Below are 19,144 nucleotides of genomic sequence, written 5' to 3'. Positions count from 1 at the left end.
ACTGAGAAAACAACAAAAGATCTCGCTATCTTCGTTAGGGCTAAATGACTATCTGCTCAGTTACGTGTATATATACCAAAAGAATGATCAAAAGTGACTCTTCCTAATTCCATGGCCGAAGTTCATGGGCACTCCATGAATCACCAACTTCGTTCTGGACGTATTCCTCCAAAAATTCCAAAACAGCCTCTATTTTCTGATGCTGCTCAGGCGGTACAATATCAACTTTCCATGAGTACTCTGGTGTAAAAACACAAAGGTACCTATCCTGGACAGAGCAAACTATGTCTTCGAGACTACACTCAAGCAGAAAAACTTTGAACAGAGCGCACCAGTATTCTGAACTCAAGCCACAGACCTACCAGAATAGGAGATCTCCTGTGGAAGTTTCCTCCCACTTGGATACCGAGAAAAGAACGATCATAGCTCGAGCACTTAACTTGCATCTTCGCTCGCTAAAACATGGCTTGATTGACAATTTTGTGCCATGGATCAGCTCGTACTCTTCGCAACTCAGATATGGCTCGATTTCCTAAGGGGAAATTCATTCGTTAATTCGTTCTTTTTGTAAATTCGACAATTATTCCCTCCCCTCGAAAAGAGTCTGGAAAGTGTACGAAAGGAAGTTGAGATGTTGGTCTTGAGTGTCCATGTATAGTGGACAAAGTTCTCATGAAAGAGCCTCTTAAGGAACATTCCGAGGAAGAACAGAAAAAAAGCCTCAAGGAGATAGAAGACGAAGCGAAGAAAGACCTCTCAAAGGTCAAGTCTGAGACGGTGGACAGTATGATGATTAAGCTGAAAGAACGGGGTATGCATTGTAGCAAGGAAATGGGCTCATAGAATGTTCACGTTGTTTGTGGGGTGATCGAATAGGGCGAAGCGGACGTTTAGGGTGAAACTTTCGAGCAGACGCGCCACGGGACTTAGAGGACAAGGGAGGTACTTCGGAAACAAAGAGCGTCTGTACCATGTTATCTCAAAACAAAGCAGAGCTCCTGATTATGGCTTTCGGGGTGATACTTGATGGGACGAATAATAATAAACACATCACAAGAATCCAGCCAGCTGCCGAAATGAAACAGCAAGACTAGTTTAAGGATGTAGTCAATCGCGAGGATATTAATCAATTTATGCCCATTGGACACAACCCCGTCAAATCCGTGATCCCCAAGAGCGAAAGTAGCTTCCCGCTTCTAATAGAAACTCTCCGAGTAGCGCGACCTAGGGTTCCTATATAGGGGTTTTGGGGGTTATACATACTGCCACTATTTTCAAATCTACAGCCCTATATCCATAGTGACAGAATCCGGTAAATACTCTAATGCTATAGGTTGGCTTTCCTTAGATGGCATGAATTTCTAACCCGTTTAGAAAAGAACTATAAGCCCCGATACTAAGGGCTTATCTTCTATCAGGCTAACGGCTTTAATACCGTGTAACACCTCGCATAGGACTCTGCGTAGACCTTCCGATTTGATATCTATATACGGCATCACCTCCTCGGACTTGCGGTCTGATTATACTTTTAGTAGAACTTCCGTCTGGCATGAAAATATTATCACGTACCAACACGTTCACGGACAACCAAAACATACTCAGCGTAGTCGTCCAGACCCTTGCCCTTGCTGGTACCCATTGGCTCGGCTACCTTCTAATTACACGCTTTTTTCTCCTAACTATAACCGTTCCAGTCACTCGAAAGAAGGAAAGAAGAGAAAGGGTCTGATAGGTTTCTACAATTGTTTGAATCTGGGTGTCGATGTCCACTTCTCATAATTTCCATCACTTTATGGTCATGCTTTACTCACTAGGTTCGCAAAAATATATAAGTAAGAGCACGATTAGAGAAGACTGAGAAAACAACAAAAGATCTCGCTATCTTCGTTAGGGCTTAACGACTATTTGTTCAGTTATGTGTATATATATACACTGAAAGAATGATCAAAGGTGACTCTTCCTATTCCATGGCCGAATTCAAGGGCACACCATGAATCACCACCTTTTGGACGTATCCCTCCAAAGATTCCAAAACAGGTTCTATTTTCTGAGACTGCCCCCGCCCCCCCGGGGGGGGGGGGGTTCAATATCAACTTTCCATGAGCACGCTGGTGTAAAAACACAACGGTACCTATCCTGGACAGAGCGCACTTTATTCTGAACTCAAGCCAGGGAAGTTAGTCTTAAGTGTCCCTGTCACGTGGTAACTAAATGAATAGCCCGACAACTTTGGAATGTACAAGATTGAAAAGTCCATGACGATTTTTTTGCGTCATGTAGAGCTAGGCGAGGTAGTAGGCAGTGCTGGTATATTATTCTGATTCTTTTATTTAGACCACTGCCCCAACACCATTCTGTTGCATCGGGGATACAACGTACTGCAGCTTCGCAATACACTAAGCAGGGGTATGGTGCTAGCTGGCGCCAAAGTACTTTTTGTTTCTGTTACCTCGAGTCTGCCTTGGAAAAGAGTGATTTTGTCTTTGGCTCGAATTGTTGTGCCTGACAATTCAAGTCAGATATATACCTAAGGTTGCTTGCTTATGTTTTATTGTTTGCTTCATTTCGTGAAGCAAAATCAGATAATCAAACCAACAAAGCACAGCCTCATCGGCTATTGAAGCTCCCCTTTTAAGCGCCTTTACTAAGGAACATTGCTGCCTACATTTCACAGGTGGCTGTGCTTCTAGCTGTGGCTTCACAGGAACATGTCCTGGAATTGGATCCCATTAGCAATATAAAACAAGAGGTTGATCCAACCTGAAAGTGATTCCATCAAGTCACTCCCAAGAGCACACTCAGCGCTTGTCCGACAAACCATCTATCAATCATTGACCAACATCATATTTATCCCCCTCTGTATCAACTCGATGTCGTGCCCTACCAGTTGCACCCCCTTGAAGCGAGTTCTCGATGACCGTGTCATCCCCCTAGACGGAAGGATACCCTGCCTGGGAAAGACCCTCAAAGGCCAATACTGCAGGGCTCCGATATCCCGCGATAGACAAGGGAAAGCTTTATGCTTACTTGAGTGCTGCATCTATTGCTCCAGACCAGGTGGCCTACCATTGAAGTATGCGATCAAAAATCTCGCAATCTTGCTCGTCCATCAGCAGCACAGTGGGGAGCAGGATGCTGCCTATGCTAGATGGACGAACATGGTGAAGGAATTTAAGAATAAGAGAGAGAAGCCCCTGCGGAAACCTCATCGAGAACTTGATCAAAGACTTGATCGCCCGCAAGAACATCATTCTGGTATTATTGACGAGCCCGTCGCCCTGAAGCCAATCAAAAATCGAAGAGACACGCATATCATCGAGTGCAGGGAGCCGGATCAAACGAATAGCTTGAGCTATGAAGCGCCAACAGATATCCAGCAAGACCGAACCATCGAGGGTGATGAACCTACTAAACACACGGTAGTTCATCCTACTCTGCCCAACTCAAAACTCCCTATAGAAAGTCGCAAGTCCATATCTGTTCAAACAGAGCCCCATGAGGTATACACCCCCATCAATTTATGGTCATGCTTCTTCGGGTTGATCCTACAATGTGGAATCATGATTTGCAGCCTCTTCAAGATGCAATTTAGTTCAACTCAATTTTACGACCGGGCAGGGAATATAAAAAGCGGTTCGATGATCCGCTTGAAGTTTGAGTTGGGCATTCGGTGGTCATTGACGGACTTGATGCCACGATGGATGTTTTTCACGGGGATTTCCTTTCTACCCTTGTCTATTTTGCTTGGGCCATGGCTTGGATTATTGTGTGTATGTTGGATTGGGGTGCAATTGCAGGAAAGTCCGGTAGGGTTGGATTTGGATGCCTATCGTATAGTTTGAGATAGAAAGTGTTATATTGTGTTGTTATTAATGAATTAATAAATCGTTGAGAAGTTCAGAACCATCTCAGAAGTGTTGATCTCTTCCAAGGTTATCATTTCCGCATTTAACCCACCGCGCCCAGTTGGCTCCTATAGGGGACATCTCATTGGTTGGAGAGAATGTGGATAGCTCGGATAACCCTGGAGCCCTGAAGGGATGACGCAAACGGCTGGACACGGAGGTCCTTTCTGCATTACCACAGAAGGGAAAATAAGGAGATTTGAAATAATTCTACACAAAGAGAATAATATATTTTTACTTATATATATGTGATTATATCGTTAAATGGTCAAGTAGGTTAAGTGGTGGACTAGACCAAAAAGGGAAAATATAGACTACCTAGGTACTGCCCCAGTGGACAAATAAGAGTCCAGTCAATTCCAATCTCCCCGAAAATTGGCAACATCCAACATGTTGGGATGACTCAACAGAGTATTCAACCATCTCGGAAATAATATCACATGAAGAATCAAATCACCAAATTACGAAATAACCAGCCATTTTAACTTCTTCCCCCTGTAAATCCTAATCCAATGAGCCGACTGCATTTCTTCTCCACACGATTGTCCCGGTGAATCACTCCGGGGGTCTCTGCCCCTCTCCAGTCATCCTGCTATACTCTCCCCTCTACCTTCTCTCCTCAACCCCATCACCATGTCGCTTCCCATTCGCTCATTGTCCCGAACGTTGGTACGGTCCTACGGCACTGTCCAGGGTTCCCCCAGTGCTGCCTCATTGACCAGCATCCCCATCACCCTAACCGATGCTACGGGTGCTACCGCTCCCCGGACCACTTGGACTCGAGATGAAGTCAAGCAGATCTACGAGACCCCATTGAGCCAACTCACATACGCGGCGGTAAGTGGATTTCACCATATGACCTGATGCCGAACTTCAGCTAAACTGACCCCTCTAGGCTGCTGTCCACCGCCGCTTTCATGATCCCTCGGCTATCCAGATGTGCACCCTGATGAACATCAAGACCGGTGGATGTAGTGAAGATTGTTCGTACTGTGCCCAGTCATCCAAGCACAACACAGGCCTGAAGGCCACCAAGATGAGCCCCGTCGAAGATGTCCTCATCAAGGCTCGCAATGCCAAGGCCAATGGTAGCACTCGGTTCTGCATGGGCGCGGCTTGGCGCGACATGCGTGGCCGCAAGACCAGTCTGAAGAACGTGAAGCAGATGATCACCGGAATCCGCGAGATGAACATGGAGGTCTGTGTGACCCTAGGCATGATCGACGAACACCAGGCCAAGGAGCTGAAGGAGGCCGGCCTGACTGCATACAACCACAACCTCGATACCTCGCGTGAATTCTACCCTACCATCATCACCACCCGCTCCTACGACGAGCGCCTGAAGACGCTCTCGCACGTGCGTGATGCCGGCATCAACGTCTGCTCCGGCGGTATCCTTGGTCTGGGCGAGACTGACGCCGACCGCATTGGTCTCCTGCACACAGTTTCCAGCCTGCCTGCCCACCCCGAATCCTTCCCCGTCAATGCCCTCGTCCCCATCCCCGGTACTCCTCTCGGCGACCGCAAGATGATCCCCTTCGATCGCTTGCTGCGCACTGTCGCTACCGCCCGTATTGTCATGCCCAGTACCATCGTCCGCTTGGCTGCCGGTCGCATCGCGCTCTCGGAAGAGCAGCAGATTGCTTGTTTCCAAGCAGGCGCTAACGCTGTCTTCACCGGTGAGAAGATGCTCACTACGGACTGCAATGGCTGGGATGAGGACCGTGTCATGTTCGATCGCTGGGGATACTACCCCATGAAGAGCTTTGAGAAGCCTGGGCTCAAGACTGATGCCATTGCTCCTACTTCGCCTCCTGTGCACCCCGAGGCTACTTCTGCGCCGGTCGCAGCGAACGCTTAGACTCATAGTTAGATCTGTTGCCTCTATATGACTGCGTCAATAGTTTGGATCGAAACGATCCTGCAAAATGCAATTGTCAATGATACAGCTCAATGAGAGTTTCACCTTCACTTCTAGGCACATGGAACAGGTATCCATGAAGCCATAGCGATAACAGCCCCGCAATGATGAGGTAAAACAGGCACATACATAAAAACAGGAGATTGTACCTTTCACACATAGTTAAGGTAATCAACTTAAGAAATATTCCCTTCGGTAAAAGGGCCGTCTAATTGGTAAGTAACATCTAATTTTGTGTGCCAACCTTGGAACTTTCATTTGTACGATCAACCACTAGTCGATCCTCTTTCTCCCGGCATTTCCCCTACCCCGTGCCCCGCGTTACATTAGGCGATCCATGACTTCACGTCTAAAAACTTTAGTATAAGACCTAACAATTGAGAAAAAACACAAAGGCCAATCGAAATCCTTTGGCGCTCCACTCTTCGCGGTCAAATTGCAATACCCGAGGTTCAAGCCGAGCGCACGGTTTCGACTCGATATCTTGGCCCACGTCTTTCTCGCCTATTCGGTAGAGATCAATCTTCACACATCAGACCGCAATGGTTCCCCTTTTGGTTTCACTGATGGACCCCACAAACTCCATTTTAAGGTCCAGGCGAGGTTCAGCCACCCTCCAATTTGCGGAGAATTCACATGCAGATGCCGATCCTCGCCAAATTAGCATACTCTCTACCATCTCCTGTTAATTTGATGTATTGGTTCTGTTGGGATAAACTGATCCATATAGGGAAGTTGACACATAGTTATTCACATGATATCCATGACCGATGCCTTCATAGGAATGATATAAACAGAATGGCCGCCGTTATAGATGGCCGCAGAATTCAACTCAAGCATCCATCATGGATTCCAAACTACTATCCAAAGATTCTATGCAATCAACATGGCGCACAGCCCCTCGCAGCGAATGGAACATCAGTCATTACCTACTAGACGCGCTGAACGCCCACCCCATCGACCTAAACAAAGAGGTACCAGTGCACAGCAAAGATGAGAAAGTGCCATACATGCCGCAGTGGTATCTTCAACGCTGGGTTCTCTTCTACTCAGCCATCCCCCTCCTCCTCCATGAGACCTACATGGCATTCACCGGCCGGACCATAGGCCCAATCACCGCCTTCAACTTCTACTTCTTCGCCTTCAACGCGACAGTGATCTACGAAGTGCACATCCTCCGGCGTCTCGGTCACAAATACGGCTTTTTAGACGGCGACAAGCACGCACGCGACGGCGTTCCCGACGTCGGCGTCGCTAAAGTAGTAGCCTCGCTATACAAAACCACCGGATCCCGGTTAATCCTCTCAATCTTCCTATCCTACAACAAAGCCCAAAGACCCTCGCAGATGTCCTGGCTCTGGCTACCCCTCGAAATCGGACTATACGGCATTGTCCTCGACTTCTGGTTCTACTGGTACCACCGACTTATGCACGACGTGAGCTATCTATGGAAATACCACCGAACCCACCACCTGACCAAACACCCCAACCCGCTGCTCGCCGCGTACGCGGATCACGAGCAGGAATTCTTCGATATGGTCGGCGTACCGGTGATGACATACTTTAGTTTGAAACTACTTGGTTTGCCGATGGGGTTCTACGAGTGGTGGATTTGTCATGAATACGTTGCGTTTGCGGAGGTGTTCGGCCATAGTGGACTGCGGATTCATTCGGGTGTACCGTCGACGCTGAACTGGTTGCTGCAGATGTTTAGTGCGGAGATTGTGATCGAGGACCATGATTTGCATCACCGGAAGGGTTGGCGGAAGAGCCATAACTATGGCAAGCAGACGAGACTGTGGGATCGGGTTTTTGGGACTTGTGCGGAGCGTATTGAGTCTGTGGAGGGGAATGTGGATTATGAGAATATGGCGGAGATGCCTTTATTCTAGGGGGTGAGGTGGTTGTGTCAACGATGGGAAATGGAACGGATGATGCTTGTGTGATTTTGAGTATCTTGTATATAGCTCGCTCTTTTATGAATTATGGCACTCTATGATTTTGAAACATAAGGAAAGGATAGAATCGAGGAAAGCAGAGAGACTATTAAATCCCTTCTCTATATTTTCCTTCATATCTACTCAAATCTTACAGTCGATAGCGAAAACAGCTTCCTTCCTAGCCCCCGCTTTTCTTTTCTGTGTGACATAAAAGAATGGGTTACTATGATGAAATCCGATTGACTTGAACAGAACGATAATGTAAGTTTCAGCGGTGCTGAATCAAATCGTTGCCTTCCTTACCCCACTATGGCTGATGCCACACTCGATTTATGCAACTGAATAGTAATTCTGGGCGTTGAGGACGTTTGATACGTGTTGGGTTTGGATTTTAATAGTTTTACTTTAGATTCTTAGCACCTAGAACGAATGAATGCTACATTCAAGTATCTAGCTAATTTCAGTTTCATAGGTAAAGACAACTGGGCGAATTTCACTTAAATAAACGCTTCAGAGATCGAGGAGTGTGTTTGTTTCCATGGAATCGATTTTGATTTCGAAGTGATATGATCTCCACATTAACTGAGAGATTATATAATGGTCTGGTTTAGTCCTACCTTCCAACCATCAGATGATCTGCCTCCGAGGTCTAACCTAGACTTGGCCATGATCGGATGACCCGTGTGTATTGCATGAAATACAGCGCCGCATGCGGAAATGCTGCAATTGAAGTTTAATTCGGTTTAACTTCAAGTGCCGTATACCCATTACCCGTATATGACGACGCCTCGAACATATTAATACCTGAGTACAAGAATGACGGCCCCAGCCTATGTCCAGTTCTTCTTACAGTGGTCTCCTCATATGCTGACGCTTTTAAACCTGTAAACTGTCGACACTATATTCCCTCCTACTTGATCGTAGGTTTGGCGCAGAAGCACAGAGCATATGTTGTCGCGTTCCTAATGGAAACACACATAACCCAGCAGGGTGAGGGGATTAAAACGCGTCGGGTACTCCCAACGGACGAAAGTGGGAACTACCATGCCGCTGTTCTCGGTGCAGCCTTGGTTCAGCTTTACGTCTTGACAAGGGATATACAGATTCAAGACAGACACAGACGTGAGGATATCAATACCGCTCTGGATCCTGCCGATACTCTTCACGAATTGGCCACCGCGTATATCGACCATGTTCAACTGCAAACAGATCTTTCAAATCGTTCAATGAGAGACACAAGCTCGAGAGCAAAAATGTCCACCGAAGGGGCCTTGAAGTCGGAACTCGGGTCTGATTACGACGGATTCATTGACAGTCGGGATTTCGTCGATACATCGGTTGTACGTCTGATGCGGGAGATTAGCATCAAAAAGCCTAAGAGGCGGTTGCGAAGGCTCTTGATAAGGGATAAGCATCAACAGTTCAATACCAACTACCGTCGATTAATGGAAGAACTTCGGCCAGAAAATGGTGCTACTCCTACGCGGGATATCAAGTCAATTGACGTAAGTATACCTCATCTATTTCGGTTAGTCCTGGTTGATTCTAATACAAGGATCTTTAGGAACTCATCCAGGACCCACAGAAACGCCAAAATCTCTTTGAAACCATCAGCGAACTTCTGACATATTTTCAGGAAAAAGATCTGATGCATGATAAGAAATTCTCATTCCAGGACGTCATATGGACTGGGACGCCTTCTGAAGAAAAGTTCTACACCAAGCTGGTCAAGCATAGTGTAGGATTTATGAAGTCCAAGATCCCACCACCGTTGCTGGACTTCGAGCAAAAAACCCTATGTTGTCTACTGGAAAGCAGGGCCAGCAAAGCGGGGAAAACAGAGTATTCAGCGAGAGCTGAAGCTAGGGCGGCAAGTGCGGCAACTTGAAGCACGTAACCGTCACCTCAACAATCCGCAAATCAAGGTTGAGGAAACGGACTACGCCCTCGGAGGCAAATACAGTGGTAAGAATAGGCTTCTTATGCCTTTTTATATGATTAGCGCTAGCTAACTCACATGGCAGCCGTCTGCAAGTTGGAGATAAAGTATTACTCATCTAAGTGGAATAAATCGCCTCAGCCAGCAGTAATCGGCGAAGCGAGCGGCTGGCTCTATAACGATACTACCGTCGTTACCGCAGGGCATTGCGTTTTTAGTAACGACAGTAAAACGGACGACGAATACGGCGAAACTTATGCCGTCGACATCGACGTTTATCTTGGATATAATCCATCGGGGCACTCTGAGCGAAGAAAAGGGACTGGGATCATCGTCCATAGGTCCTGGTACGAAATTCAGGATAGTCGGTGCGACATAGCGGTTATACGTCTCGAAAAGTCCTTTACTACGGGAAAGCCGTTTAACGTTAAGAATCCTACTCCCACACTCAACGGCGAGAACCTATGTATAGTTGGATATCCAAGTGACGTACCGCCTTTGTCCAGGGAGTCTAAGAACACGGCGGGAAAAGTCATGTACCAAAGCAATTGGAACACGACCTTTGAATACCCGGAAAAAGGTCTGAGATATCGTGCTGATACTGCCCCAGGTAAGTACAAGCACAACGCCCAATCCCCATGTATAGCGCAGAATTCGATGGTACTAAACAACCTTAGGAAACTCGGGAAGTCCCGTGCTGCTCCAGGGAGGAGTGACTGACAATTCGGGGACATCGCTCAGTGCTATTGCTGTCCACGCTTTTGGAGAAGCGGGCGGTTGTAACGGAGCCACACTATTAGGCTATAACGGGAACCGTCTCCGAGCGTTTGCAACGGGGTTCCCTGAAGACGACCAGCAGCGTGGAGGTGAAATCACGTCCGACGGAAAGCCTGTCGTCTCCTTTTTCGATTTGATTAACGTGCCTTAGCAATGTGAGTACATTAGGGATCTGGGCAGCACGGAACAACAGGGAAAGAATGTTACGAAACATGAAAAGCAGCAGGAATTGATCAAAGGGCTACCGCAAAAAGTGCAAATATGTAGCGTTAGGTCTGGGGCATGAGGGGGGAGCTCAACTAGGTCGTTGACCAACTTGAAGCTACGACGGCAAGAGGTACATTGTCCCGCAATTGTATGGGGAAAACTCACGTGAGTGGGGAATCTGTCGGGGGGGTAAAAGGACTTTAGCGGCCGGAAGATCAGTATTTATCAGGACACACTGGCGACTTGTACGGGAATAGTATGAAGAGGGAGGGAAAGTCAATAATGCAGGGCCAGTTGGGAAGGTGGCAACATTTTAACGGCCCGGGAAATCAGGATTTACAGCGACAGAATGGCGATTTGGTCGGGAATTTTGTTGGGTTAATCCAATGGGCAACAAAAAGTTATTTGTAGTTCGTAGAAATTGAGGAAAGAAATCAGATCAAATGACTACGAGAGAAGCATCTTGGCCTTCGAAAACCACCATCTAGATAGTTACTGCACTCGTGTCAAAGCCAGAGTTTAAGCTACGCCTGAGCGGATCGAGGGACAAAACCCATCTTCTAACTCAGCACTCTTCACTCAATTCTTTATTTTGCTTGCCATTGCTATAGATAAAGTATAGTAACATTAAAACCGTAATTCTATTTCCAAACACCAGACGATACCTAGAGCATCTATCTGTAGATAGGTGGCTGTCAAATTAATTTATTGCACCAGCGTCTTGGCAGTGGGGCTTGAAAATAGAAAAGCAATGTTTATGGCGGAAGCTGATTTCGCGATCGACTGTATTCCCTTTCTGCTTTCTCTTCCCTCTCCTGCCTCCTTCTCTTCACCACCAAACCCTCCCCATAACGGGGTTTCTCTCTATTTTTACCCCCTTCTTCTTCTTCTTCTTCTTCTTCTTCTTCTTCTTCTTCTTCTTCCTCCTCTCAACTCCAAAATACTACCCGAGCAGCCACTGGACATTTGCATCGGGCTAGAACATTCCACAACTCACCGAAGAAAGTTGAAGCACTAGACATTCCAAGGGTATTTATTAATGAATGAGTCTACAAATTATAGCTATAATTATAGTAGATTACACGTATTTCTATTCCTGTCTAATTTGCCATGTATTCGTCAAGAATCTTAAAGCCTATCAATTTTCCATGTAAAACTTTTACTATTAAATAGTGGATGCATTTTGCTTGCAATTCGGTCGTTGTCCGGCAACTCTAGCACTGTATCGCGCGAGCCATTGTACTTGCTTGGCAAGTATCTTCCGAGCCAGATTTCTATTCCTATATCTACCTGTTCTGACTGCAGGGGTTATAGCTTCCTGGTCCCACTAGTATGCTTTTTGGTTGGAATACTCGAGGCAACAAGTAACGCTTTTCTGCGTAGTATACATAACTCTTTCATTGGGGTGGAGATATACGCCAGTATTTTGGGAAACTGTTGGCGAAAAGATACTTTAACGCTACACATATATTATTTATTTACACGGCTCCACCTGTCTTTCTAGAAGCATCAGAGCCGGTTATATACCCATTCCAGCGAATGATACCACTCGCAGCACAGGATCCACGCCATGTCTTCGGTTCATGCAGGAGATGTGGCATAGCCGGTGTGATCGACCCCACCGGCTCGGCACTAGTATGTCTCCTAGGACTGGGAACAAGAGGGGCGATTAGTGTGAGACTGCGGAGTATTTATATACATATATATGTACTAGGCTTAGCGACTTTCATGGTGCCCACAAGGATTTGGGTTTATGTACATATTCGTAACGGCGTACGCTGATCTAAAAAAAGTCTGATTAGTCTGGTTCTAGGTAGTCTCGGTTTAGGATTTATACAGTCTTACCACTTCTTTCTGGTAAAGGTGATTCTGAGCACAAGCGTATAGTCTATTCAAAGCAAGACGTGTATAGGAAAGGCACAGGAATCTGAAGCAATATAAACATTTAGTAAAGGCGAGGGATGGGACTCGGTTCTGTAGGCGAGAGAAATATAACTAGAACAGACGAACAATCGATCGCCAAATTTATTGTAGACATAGCAAAAAGAAAGGAATAAGCTGGTCGATATTCGGAAGGCAACCAAAGGAGGTTGATCTACGCTAAAACAACATGTCAGGAATTGTAGACCACAAGACAAAGCAGGGGAATATCTATTTAAGCGAGCCATAGGCAAGGTGAGTTCTCCTTAACTCCCTGTTATAGGGCCTTTAGTATTATGAAAAGGTGTCGGATCGCGGGATATCCGTTGCACTAGTGCCAAGGGAATCAATTGACGAGACTAGTTGAAGAAATATGTGGAGATCACTGTTGATACGATTCTTATAGTGCCAGGGCTAGTATTGTCATATGACGACACGGGTATTCTGAAGTGACCGATACTATACAGAAATATATAGTAGGTGTAAACGGTCGATTAGCCTGACCTTAATATCTCCACGTGCCCTTCCCTTGGAATCGAGCAGCCTCGACAGAAGGGTCGACCTTCGCAGTAATAGTAACCCCATTGGACAAAGTGAGATTCAGCTTGCCGCTTGCAATCATTCCACTGGCATCGCAGGTAGAAGTCAGTTCGTCGGTACCAGAATAGTTGATCTGTACTTCAGAAGCCATAAAGCCGGGGAGGGAGGGCGATGGTTTAAAATCGAAATTGAATAATATCTCGTCGATGAAAAATTGGCAGACCAAAGTTTGCTAATTACAACGGATAAAGCCTTGTGCGATAGGCATCTAGCGGGGCATCAGCATGGTGGATAGGCCTTAGGCGTAGGGCAACTAACTTTTGTGAGAGTTTTGCGAGAAGGGTGTATATAAATTTTGGACTGATAGTTGTGAATTTCAGGGATTTCAATGAATCGATGAGAGACGTCCTAAAGTACTTGCGGGGTATAGGCAGTATATGAGTTCCTCGTGAAGAAAGAGTCTTAAAGTGATCTACAACTTTCAGCCAGCCGCTTTAAGCCAGCTACTGTTCAGCTGCAGATCAGTTCTTCCGTAAACTATGTTGATTGATTGGTCGCAGCATGGCCGGGCGTCCTATATCCACTAGATCGCATCAATAGAAAGCGTGCCAATTTTGTCACCGAACATAAACAACCGAACTACGGGGTTCGTACCAGAACTAATAATCAGCTCTTTCATCCAATGAAGTGCTCCTACATAGCGTGTTCGGAGGGAAAGGTGGAATGGAGGTGGAAGTCCGCTGAGTATGTTGTATGGGACAGTTTTCTTATCTATGACGAACTGGAGGAGTCCTTAAAGGCGAGGTTACGCGACCTGTGTTTCTGAGCTAATGATGCCTCAGTGAATAATGGAGATTCCTCCACCGTCATGTCGTTTTCAGCTCCACATCAGAGCTGAACACGCTACAGGAGACTACGTCACAGTTCCTTCAATTTAATTGATCACATTAGAGGCTGATCTTGCGAGCCAGAGCTGTAGCCCCTCAGCTACATGTATGTATGCAGTAAAGATCGACCCAAGAATAGCGCGAAGAGTAGGTCAACTGTTGGACACATACGAACAGCCCACCGCTCCTTTTGCGTTGTATTTCAACCAAATCTCTTCCGCATTGTGCGAGTCGGCCGCCAACTTCATTCTTAAAACAATGCAGTCCCCATGGGACAAGGCTAATTTGAATCTGGTCGTCATAGGACCTCGGGATTCTGGCAAGTCGACCTTAGCTGGTCAGCTTCGAAGGTCTATTCTATCCTCGATATGTACTAAGCCTAGGCCCACCTAATAGGAAACTTGTTGTACAAGTCTGGTTGCGTCAGACCCCAGGACGTAAATTATTACGAAGCGGTAGGTATCATCTAGGCATGCTGCTTAACGCTCAAGGCAGAAGATCACTTACATCAACGATAGCAAGGCGCTGGTAACTCCAAATATGCTTGGGTTGTCGATAAATCAGAGGAGGAGCGGGAAAAGGGCAGCACTATCAACCTTAACATGCCTCATTTGGAACTCCAAACCGGAGGGTAAATATCATCAGTAAGCCCCAAGGCCCACTATTGGTGGGCATGTTTAACAAAGGTCTAGCTACCCCGAGTGACTCCAACTACATCGAAAACCTGATCGACAGTTTAACGGTCTCTGACTGCGCCCTCCTTGTCATTTCCGCGATTCAAAGTGAGTTTGGCGCCGGCATTCCGAAGTTACGTGATCAGGCTATGTTCGCCTTTCAGCTCGGTATCAGGCAGGTCATCGTTGTAGTAAACAAGATTGATCGCGTCGATTGGAGTGAAGACCAGTTCAACGCGATCAGAATTGAAACGATAACTTATCTAAGGAAGATTGGGTTCGAACCTCGGGCTATCCCCTTCATACCCATCTCTGGGTCGACCGGTGACAACTTGCTCGAAGAAAGCGTCCATCTTCCCTGGCACAAACAATTTGTAATCGATAGACCGAATGGATGCGTGAAGGGTAAGAACCCTATTGATGCAATAGATGTCATGCAGCCTCGTGCTCGCACAAGCGCCAAGCCCCTCCGTTTGCCGATCCACAAAGTCCATGAGATCGCCGATGTCGGTACCGTTGCGGTGGGCTGCGTGCAAGCTGGCACTCTCTCCATCGGAATGTCCATCACCCTCGCTCCGAGTTGTGTCACAGCGGAGGTTGTATCCATCGAGAAGCACCACTGGGAAGCCGAAAAAGCACGGGAAGGGGAGATCGTGTGTTTTAGTATTGGGGATAACGGACCAGTCAGCCGCGGTGATGTTGCCAGTGACTCGGACAATGATCCCGCCACGAGCTGCGAATCCTTTGAGGTGCGGCTCATCGCCCGCGGCCCAATCAACAATGGTGATACTTTCACTGTGTACTGTCATACAGCACACGCTGAGTGCACGCTCGAGACTATCCGGAGCATGGATCGCCGTACCGACGAAATAATCGAAGATCAGCCCTCGGTCGTCCATCCAGGGCATGCTGCCGTTGTCAAGATGACTCCCATCAACCCAATCTGTGTCGAGCGTCATTCTGACTACGAGGACCTCGGCCATGTTGTCATACGCAGCTCGGGCAAGACCTTCGGTTTTGGAACGGTTGTTGGAGTTGAGAAGAATTGAGATAGTCCGTAAGACGATCTGCTTTTGATTTCCAATCAACCTGTTGCCCTTGAAGGTTATCTTCGGCCGATATCATGTCTTCTAGATGTGGCACTGACGAAAGAGGCTGCTGACCGCGTAACAGACCTAGATCTTCTTGTTCTCAAATTTACTTGTTCGTCTGTATAGCTTGTTAGGATTAGATACTCGGTGAGTGTCATGGGTGAATTTGGAGAGTACTATGATAGATGATGCCCAATAGGCGAATGTGATGATCTGTGGGTGGTCCAGGTATGGTCGTCTGCATAACTTTGCATCGGTCAAATACCGGCCCAGCAGTATTAAGTTTTGGAGAACCCGTTCGTCAACACTAACGTACAGAGTCTCGGAGAAAGGGCCTTTCAGATCGTTAGGAATACAGTATGGATGGATGATTTCATTTGCCCTGAAACGATCGAAGTGAGAGGAAGGGGAAACGAAACATCCTGCATGTGACAAGAATTGAACTTTTATTTTTTCGTGATTGCTTCATGAGACTTGCCAAGAGCCCATGCCCTGAAACAAGGAACGAAGTGGAGTGGTTTACTGCCGCCCGGGAGCTGCCCGCAAACCTTTGCTGCGCTCCCACTGTCAACCACCGGGTCACAGAACAGGCTATGATTGGCTATTGGGGACCCACAAAGGCTTAGCATGTCACGGTTTTCTGATTGGTTGAAATGCAATCTCTTCGAGACCTGTGAAATTACCTGTTCATAAATCATCGTATCCATTCTTGGATGCGACCAGTCTAAAAGCATATGACTGAATATTGTAGTTTATACCCGAGATAAATTAGCCGAATTCTCGGATATGCAGCTGCCTTTGGCACAAGATCCCAGGTAGATAGCAGGTATTCTAATTATTTCTACTAGACTCCCGAGGTTTTGTGTTCAAGTTCGATAATGTGATCAACTTTTCGGGCCGTGCTGCTGTGGTTCTATCAAGATATTCCTATCGGCCTGCCTTCTTCCTCTGCTTTTTCTATTCACCTTGACTTCTCAAAGGTATCTTTCAGAGAGCTTTCCGGCCCAATACCTCCTAATACATCTCTACTTGCAATCTTCTTTGGCTACAAAAAATGGATGTATCCATCGTGGAAGCATCTCATCTCCTATCTTCACGCGGCCGGGATTTTTCCGTGTTGCCTCGCACCGTATTCTGTGGAACATCATCAGCAATATATGGCACCCAGAAACCAATGTGGACGGGTATGTCTCGGTGGGTATTGCCGAGAAAATCCCGATGCATGATATCTTGCTGAATATCTCCACACGAAGATCAGCATCTCCTCTAATTACCTCACATACAATGAGGGAAGCATGGAATCGACCAAACTTAAGCAGGCTGTGTGCCATCTTTTGAATCGGTATCTTAAACCTGCCTATCCTCTCGAATCAAATCAAGTTGTGATCACAAACGGATGTTCTTCCGCGATGGAACAGCTAAGTTGGAATCTTCTGGAGCCTGTAGAAAAAGTCTGGTTCTAGAACAACCCTAATATACATTAACTCTGATCTAACTCCCCAATGAGAAATCCCCCATATGGTCTTTCACGGGCTGCCTAGCATCTGAGATGACCGAAATCTCAACCTGCTTCGTGATACCAGGAGCAGAGAAAGTAGGAGAATCAGGCGCGCCTCCTATAGACGTACTAGTATGCGCGCTCTGATTATGATCCAGAATGTGATCGACGCTATCATTCTCAACATCAGACTTGAATCTGCGTGTGCGGCGCGACTGGTTCGTCTCGTTTTGGGCAGCACCCGATTTGCGTCCGCTGAAGGCCCCGCCGAGTTCGTAGGAGCGGGAGTATTTGCCGCTGGAGAGCTTGTGAACGGAGGATATGATCAAGGGGCGGATGCAGGGGATCGATGAGGTGATGATGATAATGACGTTTTCGATGTATCCCCAGCGGATTAGTTCGATGCCGCCTCCAGCTCCGGTATTCGTGATGCTGGGTACGGTGTCCAGTTTGGTTGTTTTGATGATGGATGCGATCATTGCACTGTAGCATTGAGTTAGTATATTGAGGCTATGCGATTTGGAGCAGAGGTACTTACACGATACCCAGACTAAGAAGAACGATCAAACTTAGCTTGATGCGTAGTTTCAGATTCAAGTTCCAGAATACCACTGTCGGGAAGACGGCCAAAAACAGATCGGTGGCTGAGTTGAATGTATTGGAGTAGTAGGCGAATTTGATCACTGAATCCAAGTTCCCACAGGTCGTCGTAGCTGCGACTGCTGGATCCCATAGAGCGGCCACATCGCGACAGATGCTAAGTGGCAGCACGGCCGATGCAACGTTCCCGGCGAATTGTATCGCCAAAACAGTCCATAGTGCGGCCTGGTAGTACTTGTTGGTCCCGAGGAGGGGAATGATGTAAATAATAAATGCGGAGCGGGCGATGGTGGTGCTGATGGTGACGATTGGCACTTGGATTGCGATGTTCTTCAAGACGTCTTCCTTGTCCTTTGGTGGTATTGTGCGGAGATCCTTGCCGAACCCATGCTTAACCGATAAGGTCAAGAATACTGTTGATACGATTGCCAGAATCTAGAGAGCATTGAAGTCAGTCTATGAAGGTGATTCACGAGCTAGTCAGCGAGATCTACCTCAGCGAAGATCATCAGACCATCATCGATACCAAATCGATTGATCTTGATTTTTCCCCAGACTCGTAAAATAACGATCACCGCAGCAATGGCCACCGCGGCCCAAATCCCCTTCTCTAGGGCTGGGCCAAGATCAGTTTCTGACATTGCGTGGATATAAACGGGCTAACTTGATAGCATTGTCAAACAGGCGGTTCCCTCATATAAATGAACTTGCAGTTGGATTATTCGACGGGTGCAAGGCCGGAAATAGAAAGAGTTTAGCAGAAACCCACGGGTGGTCTCGGTCATCAACCCCTGGTAGACAACTTGGTATATGGAACCCCGGTCAACCTGATTCATAGCGGGCAAGAGCCCGCACTATGCTCCGAAAGCCTACCTAGGTAAGATGATCTGTGGCTGGGCCATGGATTGGTTCATCTATAACCTTGGATGGAGCAGACTTTACCTTTCTTTCTCGACGATCATTTCTACTTGGGTCGATTTCGCACATTTTAACCATGGTTTCATGGCTACAAGATTCCCAAACTAAATTTTGTGCATTTTCTCCCAGGACTATTATTTCTCCTCCATCTTCCTATTTGTGGGACGAGAGAGATTTTTTTTCAATAAGGCTTGAAAATTGGTTCATATCCTATCCATCATCAAATTGAATACAATGTATGAACTTGTCTTATATTGACTGTCCATATAAGTCATCGCCTAGAATACCCCTGAACTGCGAAATTGTTAGATGCAAGCTTCAAGCCAC

At 46.7% G+C, this 19,144-nt stretch overlaps 6 protein-coding genes across 6 annotated transcripts; 4 read left to right on the top strand and 2 right to left on the bottom strand.

Annotated features, from left to right (window-relative positions):
* Nucleotides 1–4,419: 4,419 nt before the first annotated feature.
* On the top strand, nucleotides 4,420–5,939 carry N7471_001543 (biotin synthase). Its single transcript, XM_057274264.1, has 2 exons — nucleotides 4,420–4,742; nucleotides 4,801–5,939. Exons 1-2 carry the CDS (start codon nucleotides 4,539–4,541, stop codon nucleotides 5,764–5,766), a joined length of 1,170 nt encoding a protein of 389 aa, XP_057142443.1. The 5' UTR covers nucleotides 4,420–4,538; the 3' UTR covers nucleotides 5,767–5,939.
* A 732-nt stretch (nucleotides 5,940–6,671) lies between these two features.
* On the top strand, nucleotides 6,672–7,718 carry N7471_001542 (sterol desaturase family protein; the record flags this gene model as incomplete). The annotated part of the gene is made up of 1 exon (XM_057274263.1): nucleotides 6,672–7,718. The coding sequence occupies one exon, from the start codon at nucleotides 6,672–6,674 to the stop codon at nucleotides 7,716–7,718; it is 1,047 nt and encodes a 348-aa protein (XP_057142442.1).
* A 1,013-nt stretch (nucleotides 7,719–8,731) lies between these two features.
* N7471_001541 (trypsin-like serine peptidase) lies at nucleotides 8,732–10,633 on the top strand (the record flags this gene model as incomplete). Its single annotated transcript, XM_057274262.1, has 5 exons — nucleotides 8,732–9,271; nucleotides 9,331–9,504; nucleotides 9,608–9,731; nucleotides 9,791–10,315; nucleotides 10,383–10,633. 5 exons carry the CDS (start codon nucleotides 8,732–8,734, stop codon nucleotides 10,631–10,633), a joined length of 1,614 nt encoding a protein of 537 aa, XP_057142441.1.
* Nucleotides 10,634–13,114: 2,481 nt separating this feature from the next.
* On the bottom strand, nucleotides 13,115–13,300 carry N7471_001540 (uncharacterized protein; the record flags this gene model as incomplete). Its single annotated transcript, XM_057274261.1, has 1 exon — nucleotides 13,115–13,300. One exon carries the CDS (start codon nucleotides 13,298–13,300, stop codon nucleotides 13,115–13,117), a length of 186 nt encoding a protein of 61 aa, XP_057142440.1.
* Nucleotides 13,301–14,294: 994 nt separating this feature from the next.
* Nucleotides 14,295–15,759, top strand: N7471_001539 (elongation factor 1-alpha; the record flags this gene model as incomplete). The annotated part of the gene is given in 4 exon segments (XM_057274260.1): nucleotides 14,295–14,373; nucleotides 14,433–14,491; nucleotides 14,555–14,667; nucleotides 14,682–15,759. 4 exon segments carry the CDS (start codon nucleotides 14,295–14,297, stop codon nucleotides 15,757–15,759), a joined length of 1,329 nt encoding a protein of 442 aa, XP_057142439.1.
* A 1,533-nt stretch (nucleotides 15,760–17,292) lies between these two features.
* N7471_001538 (uncharacterized protein) lies at nucleotides 17,293–18,540 on the bottom strand (the record flags this gene model as incomplete). The annotated part of the gene is made up of 3 exons (XM_057274259.1): nucleotides 17,293–17,782; nucleotides 17,838–18,334; nucleotides 18,394–18,540. The coding sequence occupies 3 exons, from the start codon at nucleotides 18,538–18,540 to the stop codon at nucleotides 17,293–17,295; spliced, it is 1,134 nt and encodes a 377-aa protein (XP_057142438.1).
* Between the last annotated feature and the right edge of the window lie 604 nt (nucleotides 18,541–19,144).

The sequence above is a fragment of the Penicillium samsonianum genome (assembly GCF_028829775.1).
Source record: "Penicillium samsonianum strain IBT 33392 chromosome Unknown utg000001l_segment0_segment0, whole genome shotgun sequence".
NCBI lineage: Eukaryota > Fungi > Ascomycota > Eurotiomycetes > Eurotiales > Aspergillaceae > Penicillium > Penicillium samsonianum.
Note: the sequence above shows the minus strand (reverse complement) of the source record. Positions and strands in the feature narration are given on the sequence as shown.